The following is a 12890-nucleotide window of genomic DNA, read 5'->3' as shown; positions in this document are numbered from 1 at the left end:
CAACAGTATTAGAAGATCATCCGTGTTAAGCAACCAATTTTTGCCAATCCCTTGTGTGGTTGATGACGACAGGTTTCATTGTTCATCAGAATAATGTTGAAGCTCTAACAATAATTCAAAGATCTAAATCAACTACTTGATAGAGAACAGCAACTGCAGCATATACTGCTGTACAGCTGAAATGGTTAAAGACAGTTTATGCCTTTGCAATGACTAAACTAACTGTATCTTATTCGTAAAGGAACTGCACAGTATGCATACACTAACTGGGGAGCTTCTATCTGTCTCTTCTTTTCCTGTAATAATATGGAAAGGCAAAGCCAAATCCTACTCTTAGTTATGCCAGTGTAAAGCCAGAATAACTCAGCTGAAGTCTACGTTAAGACCAGAGTGAGAACAGAATTTGTCCTTTAGTCTTATAAATGTATTATTTTCAGATAAAGTCTATTTTGATAATACCAAATAAAACTCTAAAATGCATATTCACTTAGTTTTTTCTTTTGCTCATTATTTGCAAAAAATCTACACTACAAAGCAATTTTTTTTTCATTTTATAATTATAAAAAGGAAATGTTCCTTTTGTAGTTCGACTAATATCCCCTTTAAAATTAAAAGGAATACAAGAGCTTGTTTACACTTGAAATGCTACAGCAGCTGTAGCGGTTCAGTGTAGACCCTCACTACAGCGACGAGAATGGCGCTCCTGTCGTCTAGTTAATCTACCTCTGTGTGACACTCTGTATCTCAAAGTAGCACCCTGCAACTCCCATATTCATCACTATGATATGATTATGATATATTTTGAGAAAGCATGCCTTGTGAGATATCATTTTAAAAATCTTGATCAGTTGAACATTAATATCCTATTGGATTGTATGTGCTATCATCGTATGTAAAAGCTATGAAGTTTTGCTATGTGTGTGTTACCGAAATATGTTGTGAGGTTGGCAGACGCTCACAGTCAATCTTTCAATTGCAACAAAGGACCAGCCAGTGGCTCATCAACATTCATCCAGGAAAGAATCCACTAACCCAGAGACTTCTCAGAGAGAGCACGTATGCAATGGGGAGTGCCTGATCCCCACGTCACAGCAGAGATCTTTCCAACAAGCTTGAAGAAAATATAAACGAGGGAAAGTGACATCATCACATGGCCTCTCTCCCTCCCCAACTCAACACCCAGAGGAACATCTGGAGGACAGACTTTGAACTGAGCCAGCCCAGGTTGGTGGGACAGAGCTCAGTGGTCCCAGAGTCCAGGTTGGATCTTGGGGACCTGGTCACACTCCCCGAAAGGCAGCAGCTAGGTTGACAGAATTCTTCCATTGACCTAGCACTGTCTATATAGTGGGTGTTAGGTTGGCTTAATTACATCGCTCAGAGGTGTGGATTTTTCACACCGCTGAGCGACGTAGCTGAGTCGACTTAACTTTTGAATGTAGACCTAGCCTCAGTCACAGAACATATGCAACTCTGTATTCTGAACAGTTTTTTTTTTTAAAGGCACATCACAGTATGTATGCTTCTGAATAAATATTTTTAGTATTTTAAAAAGGAAAGAAGGGTCACAGTAATTTGCTGGTGATCAATTATTCTAGTAAAGTAAATGAGTTAATTCCATTGCATTGTCTTAGTGGAGGCCTCAAATTCAATTCTAGGAAAAGACTATTTTCCCCATTTAACAATATTTTCCTTCATTTAAAATACGTGTATTTGTTTTTCTTGTCTTGAGAATTATGCAGCCTTGTAACTTATATCTGTACAGTATCCAATCGGTCTACGCCTTCATGTCAGTCAAGAGGATATTTAATCAATGTTAACCTATTGAGCAGGTCTCTTTTCTAGGGGTGAGCTTACCCATGAACACTGATCTGCTCTGACTAATTAGCAAAAAATGCTCATGCAAAATTCGTGAGACAGAAAATGCTAGAAGGTGGGAAAGCAAAACAACTACTCTGTTCCCTAGACACAGACCACTTACTCTTTCTACCAGAGGTGGTCTCTTGAAAGGAGTCTTCTATTTGGGAAGGAGAGACACTGCTGCTGCTTGCTGATTTGTGCATAGACTCCTCCTGGAAGTAAGCAAAATTGGAAGAATTAGAATTCTCCAGAGGCAGCCTCTCTCACTCTCAACCACCCACCCCACCCATATCGTACCACAGGTAAATTCTATCATTAAATCACTAATCTTCCAGCAACACACCTGCAAAAAATATTGAAACTAGGCAAGCCTTGTGTAAATAGGTTTTTCCAAGTTAATCTTTTGCTACAAACTGGAATATACAGTACATACTTAATATATTTAATTATATTATTAAAAACAGGACTAGAATGCCAGGTGACTCTGTTGTAATCTGCCTTTTCCTTAATAATTACTTCTGGCACTGAAGGCCTAGCAGGGATTTACAAGACAAATTAATACAAGTATGTACTTCATATCAGCGAGAAATTAGGATTCAAGCACTTAGCATCCTCTGGTCTCCAAAGGAATGAGGCGTGACCCTGGTGAACAAGTGACCCACTAAAGAGCAATTAATCTAATCACTAATCTCCACAACCCTGTTCTCTAATCTCTAATCCTGGTGCACTTCTCCTTCCCTCTGTGTTTAAAGAAACCTCATTCATTACATAAGTATGTTCTCATCATAGCAGTCAAGCACTAACAAGTTCTGGGAGATGAATGTGAGTGAAATGGGCTTTGAATAACACTTTTCAGTTAATGGGTGGCTAAAGAGTCCTGCTTCTCTGAATCAATACCATTGTAGACTGCCCACACCTAAAACCTACAGCCTAAATTATCTCATACAAACAAGCTGCAGTATATCATTGGAGCGTAAGAAAAGAATACTGGGCTGGAAGAATGTTTGTGAATACTGTTGAGTTCTGACATAAATGCTTTTAACAAAGGAGGTTTGCAGAGTTACCTCCTATACTCTTAGGGTTTACAAATCAAACCAGTGACTCACTCTGAAAACAAGCAAGCAACTCAGCCTCTCAGTCTCGGAGACTGTGAGGCCTTGTCTACACTACAGTGGAAATTTGACCTACACTACGCAATTTGAGTTATGTGAATAGCATAACTCAAATCGATGTAGCTTAGATCTACTTACTGTGGGGTCCACACTACACTCTTCCATCGACTCCCCCTTCTCTTCTTGACCCGGTAGAGTACAGGAGTCGACGGGAGAATGATCTGCAGTCGATTTAGCGGGTCTTCACTAGACCCGCTAAATTGACTGCTGATGCATCGATTGTCGCTTGTCGATCCCCCAGTAAGCATAGACAAGCTTTTAGTGAGGTAGATGAATCTTAAGAAGGAAAATCTCCAATAACTGAAACAGTGCCCCGTCTGTTTAAGAAAAATTAGGAAAAAAAAGCTGACAGGAACATCACATTAACAAGTGGCATCACCAAGGCCAGAAAGTCACAAATTATGATCAGATGATCAGTATGTAACACTGACAGACCCCGGTCGTAGGCAGGTGGGATTGAACCTGGGACTTCTGGAACTTAGTGCATGAGCCTCTACTGTTAGCTAAGGCTGTAGAGCAGACTCATTCATCTCTCTCTAAGTGGTCTTGGTGCCACTAGATGGGACAGAACACCACACCCAGAAGTGTGGATTACAAGTACACTATGCTGAATACAACAAACCCAAGAAAAACCTGTGAGTTTGCTTTTTAAATTCCATGCAGGCAGCTATCTGGTAACATTTACTAGGTCAAAAGGAGGGCTCCAAAAAGTTCTCTTACAGCTGATAAATATAAACTTTGTGAAGAAGAAGAATTGTTGCTCAAAATGCAACATTAAACTTTTAGATTGGTGAAAACAACTACTGGTGCAGTTAAAAACAACCCCAAAACAAAACCTTAGGATATTATAGTCACAGATGTATTTCATTTATTCTTTCATGGACAGAGGAATGAGCAGCTAAAAAGTTAAGATGAAGAGATCAGAAACCTGCTAGTGCCTTTTTCTAATTAAAAAGCTCCATGCTCCCCTTAGTTTTTCCGAATGGAGGAGAGCCAATGCCTGTGAGGCAGGCTAGATGAGCAGCAGACAGGGGAAGGCTGGCTCTATGGCATACTCCCTTTACTCCTTCCTGTGCCCCCCGTGGGACTACAAGGGGTTCCTCCTAGAGCTGGACAGAAAATGGGGGTGGGGAACCATGAACATTTTTGACAATTTCAAAGTCATTCTTCTCCACAGGTTTCACAAAGGAATGATTTTTAATTTATTCATAATGCTTATGAACATTTTTATTGAACATTTCTGTTTTTCAAATTCCCCATTCTCTTTTCTTCCCTTTCTCCTCTCATCCGCTTTTTATTTTTTTCTGCAGGGGGGAAGAGAAGAAAAACTGCTTAAAGACTACATTTTTCATTTTCCAGCTTCATAAAAAAAAATTTTAAATGTTAAAAAATGAAAATTTCTTGTATACATTTCCAATTTTGTAAAAAAGCTATCTCGGTTGAAAATAGTGTTAAAATTTTTTTTTAAATAATTTCTTGTTCCATTTTTGAAGCCTAGGATGGATTCAGGGGCAGGTCTCAGTCAGATGCTACCCTGTCCAAACCCAAAGGGCTAGGCAGCCTAAACTACAGCAGACGGATGTGCCAATCCTGTTCCCATTCATATTTGTGGGAGTTTTGCCATTGAGTTCAGTGGGAGTGAAACTGAGCTCAAATTCTTCAGTAATTTGTGCTATTTCTTACTCTTTCAGGGGAGCTTCTGGGGGCAGCCATGGCAGAGGAAGTATCTCTCCAGGGACCATACAAAATCAGGCTGAAAAAGGCACACAGCAGCAGGGGAAACAAAGGCTTCTATAGGGATGCCTACTGCCCCTGCCTCCAGGATTATCAACTTTTTTCCCCCCCAGCAAGTGAGGCTGGACCTTCAGCTACTTCTGAGGTGAGATAGACCTTTCTCAGTACCAATGTAAGAATTCAAAGGAAACTCTGTTTTGAATAACTTAGGAAAGAAGGAGAGTGATGGATATTTTATATTTCCCATTGTTTATAAATACCAGCTCTGCTTAGATAATACACACTCCATACTTATTATTTTAAATGGTCTCTTCGCCCTATCCTCCTCACATGCACAGAAAATGTGAACTATTCTATTGTACTGTGACTCCTAGAGTGGTAAGCTTCCTTGGCAAATTAATACTAGTGAATCATGTGCAGTAATTATTCACGATTCTTGAGAGGAGTTTGCTTAGGCCAATGTCTTTGCTGTTGATTTCCAATGCAGGCAATATAAAATCTCACAAGCAGAAGTGGCATGAAATCAAAATCCTGGATCCAGACATGTTTGGACACATTTAGATCCAGATCCAAACAAGTATAGTCTCCTATCTACTGAGAAAGGCACATCTGCTTACATGCATAACTTGAGGGGAGGAGCTGAATGTGTCACCACCAATATAATCAGCTAAGTATATATATTTATGGCCTTGTTAGGCGATGATTTCTATAATTATTTAAAATACCCAGGGCTTAGATTGTCACATCCATATTCAGACATGCAGGGGAGTATGGGTCTCCTTATTCTGACTGTGACTTTAGTGGGAGGATGGGAGAGCAGGCCCTGCTTGCCTCATACTGATCTTTGCATGTAAGTAGACAGAGAGGGGACTCCAGACCTCCCTTCACAACACTACCCAGCTAGATGGGTATATAATAAGCTGCCTCACAAAAAAGCTGAGGAAATTTACTCCTCCCTCAGAACAAAGGAGTAGCAGGTGAAGAATTAGGAGTTGAGTCACAGTTCGTTGTCTGGTCTGCTCCTGGGGCAGTGTAGCTATGTGCCACCTCCTCTTCAGGGTAGATTGTAAAGTTATAATCTGGGGACCCCCAGTGAGTAATTCTAAATAGGTTAGCTCAATTCACACACTCTACTGTCACAAGCATGGAAATGTCTGAGTCATTCATAGACAATTAGAATACAAATCCCCGTGATTTATATATGCCACAAACTTAAAAATCAAAAAATAAATATGGGTTATTTCAATGTAAATAATGATCTTACTTGGTTCTCTTTAATTTTCCTCACAGGTCCTTTTACCCAACTTCTGTCAATCTGTAACCTCCCGCTGTTTAATTTATCTTTTTTGCTTCTTTAACACTAAACACAGCACTGTGCCTGAGACCTAACCAGCACTGAGCAGAGTAGGTAGCATGATTATCTTGCTTGTTTCAAAAGCTATTCAGTTAATTCAACTCAATATAAGATGTCTTTTTCGCAACATCATTGCGTGGTCGATTTACTTTATTATTTGCTGTATCCTCCAGAGCACTCCCTATGTGGTATCTCAGTCTATGCTGTAACCCCAATTCATAGTCATGCATTTGATTATTCCTTCCTATGAGAATCAATTTACATTCATCTTTCTGACTCTTTTTATTTACTCAGTTCATATCTCCAAGTCAAAGATCGTGATGCGTTAGCCTAGCACTGAGCTACGGGATCTAAGGTCTTTTACTGACTGCTGTTAATATTTTGTTGCCCTTCAGTCTTCTTATTAACAAAGCCTCATCCACTACTATTGTATACCTATTTTACAGATTAGATAAGAGAGGTTACTTTAGGCAAAGTTATGAAGAAGACCCAAATCTCATCTACTTTATCACACTGCCTTTCAGAATGAACATGCCCAATTATGTGCTTGCATAACCCACAAAACTGCAGTGATGCTCTGTGACCCTTTAGCAACTCGACCACATACAGAATTTTATGACTCTACTGCCTCCACACTAACAGACACATTTTTTTAGCATAAATGATGGAGACTCATGCTTTTACCTCCAGGTACAGGTGCCATGTTCAATCCTCACAGTTTACCCAGAAAAGGGACACTGTTACACTTGGCTATGCTTTCTGTAACCTCTAGATTACACTCTGCTCCCAGAACCAGGAACAGAAACCACAAATCCTTATGCCCAACATTCCATTAGTGTATCACAACTGGCTGTATAACCCACTTTTGAATTGTGCATTGTTCCCCCCTTTATCAGCTGATTCACACAGGGGATAATATAGTATGCTTTCCACTACCAAGGCTCCAATAGCTGATGTGGAAAAGATATGGCGTGTGGATTTTTAGGTTGTGGCTTCAAATCCTGTTAATGAACCAGATGGGAGAAAAGTGTGTGTAAGAGAGAGAAAATAGGAGTTATTGTTGGATTATTTTGCAAAACATTATATTTAGAAGTTAATTTGGATGTTGTGTTAATATTTGTTTTATTGTTACATTTAGTGTTTGTATTTTGGTTAATGGGAGCTGTTTCTTTAAGAACAGGATGGGGAACTTATTGGAGAGCATATTTAGAGACTGAGCAGTCTGTCTGAGAGTTTGTCAATGCGTCCTCTCCAGAGAGCTAAAGACTGCCTATGTAATTTCCCAAAAGGTCAGAACTTGATTTAATAAATGTAATTTTCCAGACAGCAAGCCTTATTCTTGCAGGTGTAATGTTTTTACTGCAGGTCATCAGATCTCTGCTTGAGCTGAGCTGGATTCGATGTTATTTCCATCTAAAGCAGTGCTTTTCAAACTGTAGGTTGCGATCCAGAACTGGGTCACAGCAGCTCTGGTCAGCACCGCTGACTGGGCCGTTAAAAGTCCCTTTAGCGGTGCTGCCCGGTTAAGATAGGCTAGTCCCTACCTGTTCCGACACCGCGCTTCACCCCAGAAGCGGCCAGCAGCAGGTCCGGCTCCTAGGCGGGGGGACCACGGGGCTCCGTGTGCTGTCCCCACCCGAGCACCGGCTCCGCACTCCCATTGGCCGAGAACTGGCCAATAGGAGTGGGGGTGCAGTGCCTGCAAGTGAGAGCCACGTGGAGCCACTTGCGCACCTCCTCCTAGGAGCTGGACCTGCTTGTGGCTGCTTCTGGGGCGCAGCGTGGTCTGTGTTGCCAGGACAGGCGGGAAACCTGCCTCTGCACCCTGGCTGTGCCGCTGAATGGGAGCCGCCGGAGGTAAGCCCGTACCCCAAACCCCTGCCCCAGCCCTGAGCCCCCCCAAACCCGGAGCCCTCTCCTACATCCCAAACCCCTCATCCCCGCCCCACCCCAGAGCCTGCATCCTCAGCCCAGAGCCCTGACCCCCTCCCACACTCCACCCCCCCAACCCAGAGCCCCCTCTCACACCCTGAACCCCGCATTCCCAGCCCCACCTCTGCCCCAGTCCTGAACCCCTCCCACAGCCCAAATCCTTCATCCCCAGCTCCGTTGGGTCGCAGGCCTCAACAATTTTCTTCAACTGGGTCCCCAGAAAAAAAGCTTGAAAACCACTGATCTAAAGGATATGTGGTTGCCCACAAATGAGATGAGTTTGGTAGGTCCCAGTTTCAGCTCCCACATCACAAACTCACCCCCACGCTTTGTGCTGAATTGTAAACTCTCTGGGGAGACTGTCTCTCACTATGTTTTTGTACAGTGCCTAGCACAATGGGGTCATATGCACAGTTGGGGCCTTCAGAGAACGCTCCTGCATGGGGACCAAAATTGTGTTACTTGCAATACATTTACAAGACTTGCTCACATTGTAATTGTCATGATTATTTAGGATGTGACTTATGATTTTTGAACTTTTTGTGGTTGGCAATGCAGTAAGCCAATCCTCAAATTATAATTAAGAAACCCCCAGGATTAAATAGTACCTATGAAACTATTGCCCCAGTTTATTAGTTCCATGAATCAATAGAAAGACTAAATTCTGAAATTCAGTTGAGGAGAAAGCATGGGCAGGGCCGGCTCCAGGCACCAGCCTGGCAAGCAGGTGCTTGGGGCGGCCACTCCGGAGAGGGGCGGCACGTCCAGCTATTTGACGGCAATTCGGCGGACAGTCCCTCACTCCTGCTCGGAGTGAAGGACCTCCCGCCGAATTGCCGCCGCAGATCACGATCGCGGGTTTTTGTTTTTTTTTTTTTGGCTGCCTGGGGCGGGCCCTGAGCATGGGCCCCTGTTGTCTTACCTCTGAATCCGAGCTATCCAGTTCAGCCAATGTAGGGGCTTTAAGGAGTCTCTTTCGCTGCATTGTCACTTGGGTAGTGCTGACGCCATTCACCTTTGCTTGTGGTGTCAAGCCACCATTTACTACAGAGCTGTCTGCTAATTTTCTTGAGGCATCTGGTGTGGATACATCTGGCAAAACAAACAAAATGGCTGTACTTGAACCTTAGAAGGAATAGATATCACAGCAATCAACTTGTGATGCCCCTCTCAGCTCTTACTGCCAAAGCAGTGTGCACAGAGAAAAACCTCACTATGATAATTACATGTGTAAGGTTATTTTACTTTAGCAATGTGTTGCTCAGAAAATTACAGGTCGTGGTGTGTAGTACAGACATGATGTGAGAGAATGAGAGCAGTGGAAAAAATAGCAGTGCACTTTGAATTTTTTTATACTTTAGCATTAAAAAAAAATCCTCATTTAAAGGAGTAAACATCCTGCCACCTAATGATTTGCTACAATTAGCTAAATAATCAGAATCCAAAGAAACAGGGATGCACTGCTAAAAACAGACAGGTGGATCTCCAGTGAATACCAAGACCATTCTACATTGAAATTATGAGTTTTGACACAAAACAAACACAAACTATTCCAGTGTGGTGCAATTATGCTTTCTTTTTCATATACTGAACAGCAATGACAATGAGTTATAAATATCTTGTCTAAAATGTGCATAATCCCATGTTTATATTTTAATGCATATTAAAAATGAAAATATATGCATTTGGTCAAGTCTTGCATCATGTAACAATGGAATGATGGGACCTGATTCTATTTACTCCTACACAGATTTTACATGGGTGTAACTTCATTGAGTTCAGTAAAGGTGCTCTGGATAGTCACCAATAAGAGATCAGAATGAGGCACGTATAATGTAAGCATGAGGTCTGCTGTGCCCAGTCTAAACCTAGACAATAATCTAGCTTTTGATATTCTGGCTGGGGGGAAAGGTAAGATTGACATGTCGTTTTTATCCCAGAAAAAGCGCAGAGAAAGGGTGAGGTTTCAATATGTTTAAAAATTTTCTGTGTTTAGAAGGGGCAGCATTTAGTGGGAATATTTACATCTCTGGCCTTTCTATCTATGCAGTTATATGATCCCCATCAGTGTAGTGAATGAGTACCTCATAATGTATTTGTGCTCACAACATCCTTGTGAGTTAAGGAAGTATTATTCCTTACAGCATTTTACATCAAGAGAACTAAGGCAAAGAGAGGCTAAATGACTTGGCCAAGGTCACACAAGATCTCTGTGGCAGAGCAGTGAATTGAGCCTCCCAAATCCGAGGCTAGCTCACTAATCATTAGATCATCCTTTTTAGTCACTTATGTAGCTGCAGTGGTGTAAACAGCAAGTACAGACATAGTTTATCCTGGTACAGCATAATTTGCCCTGAGGTAAATTGTCTGCACTATGAGAATTGAATGGGTGCAGCTTCACTGGTGGCTAAAATTACCTTGTGTAGACAATTTATAGTAATTTGCCTGTTGTACAAGATTCTCATTTAGGCAGATTTTTACATTAAGCAATAATCTGAGTTAAATTAGTTACAGATTTTTAAAGGAAATCAGGTAATGGCTAAATGTTGGAAGTAGGAAAACAAATTGGGTGGAGGGCAGAGAGTACAGCGTAATTCGTGAATAAAATTCTACTTGCAACTACAGAAGTGAGAAAAGGGACTCTCTGAATCGTGGGACTACTCCAAGGCTGTGAATCTGAATACTACACTATTATTATAGCCTCCAGGTTTTCCCGGCCAAGAGTCTTCCATCATAGGCCTCTGAACTTCTCCACTCTTTATTTTTATGTCTTCTAGGATATTACTAATGGACCTCTTGAATGGTACAATATCATCTGGGGCTGAATGGCTTTTTCCCCCTCCTTCCTCATTTTCAAAGGGGACAACATCAGTTGTCTTCCTGGTGTTGCCACTGCCCAACACGATTCCAGAAGGTTGTGCCCTCTCACTCCCATCTTGTAGTAGTAGTAGTAGTAGAAGAAAAAACATCCCTGCTGCCTGTGCTGCCTCTTGGGCTGACAAACCTCATGGTCACTTGCATATAGTTTCTCGGGAAATCCCCTTAACTGTAGCTAGGGAAATCTTGGACATAATAGCTCATAAGAGCCAGAGAACCAGCAATGGCAGCAAGAACAGGATGGGCATGTGCAACTTCTCTCCCCTCAAAACCCTTCTTGGGAACATGAGACAGTGATCTCATTGCCTGAAGAATGGGGAGTAGGAGAAAGGACCCATGTGTCCATAGCCTTTGGACTTGTGAGGTGGGAGGTGGTGTATGCAGGTGATTTGCATCCTCCAAAAACATCCAAGTAAGGAGTGGGATCCAGATCTTGGAGAAGGGGCTCCTAGAGTCAGGGGAAGAGATGTGGGGAACTGAATATTCAGGACATACATTTTATAGGTCAACGTTTCTTAAACATTTAGGTGCCCTCTTCTGACCAAAGTATGGGACATATAAGACATCTATCATTTGTGTTGCCTATCCATACATACAAAACCTAGAAGAGTTCTATTTTTAGACAGGAAGCCCACAACTGAAAGAAGTACTTAAAATGTTTAGAAGTATTTACTGTAATACCCTGAAATACAAGTGACACTTCAGGTGAATCTACTAGAACATAATATATCAAATTTGTTTTGAATAGCTCTTAAATACGACATGTCATCCATCATCTCCCTCTACTCTGAGGAAATCCAAAGGGAATGTTTTTCGGAAAAAACAAAAACCAAAATGCCTAATTTGCAAAAAAAAGTTTGTGAATAAAAGGGTTGAGTTCAGTTTACTAGGATTCACGTGGTCAGACTATTAGTTATTTGTGAACATGTGGACAACTGCTGGGTATTGGTGGAAAAAAATGTGAATGCATAAAGTTTCACAGATTTCAGCACAATTTGCCCAAAAATTCTAACAGTGTTGTTTGTTACCCTCTAGTCACATCTGTTATTTTCCTGTTTAAAATGTTTCAGTAATCTAATCAGGAATCAGAAACATTGCCATGTGCTGATTAACCACACCGCTCCTAAAAAAAAAGATTGAATAGTCAAGGTGGACAGCTCACAAATAACCAATAAACTGATACTTATTAGTAATGAATGCCCATAAGAAAATCAGATTTGGTTTGCAAACAATTAGCTGCAACCAACGGTGGACTAAATTTATAACAAAAAAATACCCATAAAATATTTTAACCAGTTCTAGATCATACAAATGATTGTGAACATTTCTGAGGTGATTCAGCTGCTGCCCAGCCAAGCATTTGTATCAAGGGGGTCCTGGAGTGAACATTGTATTACAGTAGAAATTAAGTTTTGCCAGACAAATGGGGCAGCAGCATCCGTTAACTGGGTTGCAAGTCACTGATTCCAAGGTAAATACTAGCTGAAGCATTAGGAAAATACTTTTGGTTTCTCTGAGAGTCTCTTAAGCTATCAAATATTTCAGGCCACGTGGAAACAACAAAAAGCTGTGAGTTTGATAACTTGACTACATAAGGAATTAATAAAATATGTCTTATGTGTTGCTACTTCTGTGCCTGACACTAGTCTTAAGGCATGTGTATATGAGAGAGAGAGAGAGAGAGAGAGAGAGAGAGAGAGAGAGAGAGAGAGAGTGTGAAAGACCAAAAAAACTAGGATAAATTGAAATTTGTTTTTATTTACATGTAAGACTGCTTCTCTTATGAAACAAGGAATTAAGTAGATCACAGATTATATGCTAACTAACCATATGGTGTTTCTGTCCTAATCAGCTTTCATTGACACATGATGGGAACAGAAAACTGGACCTGGTTTCTACTGTAAAATATGCTCCTTTGCCTTAACATTTTTACAGCATGTTAAAAGGAAGGCAGAAAAGAA

At 41.2% G+C, this 12890-nt stretch overlaps 1 protein-coding gene across 1 annotated transcript in view; it reads right to left on the bottom strand.

Moving 5' to 3' along the window:
• Positions 1-12890, bottom strand: part of SPIRE1 (spire type actin nucleation factor 1) — a gene marked incomplete in the record, with an annotated part of 193860 nt that overhangs the window by 16127 nt on the left and 164843 nt on the right. The window contains 2 exon segments of the mRNA XM_034762583.1: positions 1982-2072; positions 8975-9144. Coding sequence (XP_034618474.1) covers positions 1982-2072; positions 8975-9144 — 261 coding nt within the window.

Source organism: Trachemys scripta, chromosome 2, assembly GCF_013100865.1.
Source record: "Trachemys scripta elegans isolate TJP31775 chromosome 2, CAS_Tse_1.0, whole genome shotgun sequence".
Taxonomy (NCBI): domain Eukaryota; kingdom Metazoa; phylum Chordata; order Testudines; family Emydidae; genus Trachemys; species Trachemys scripta.
This window is presented reverse-complemented; position numbering and strand designations above follow the sequence as displayed.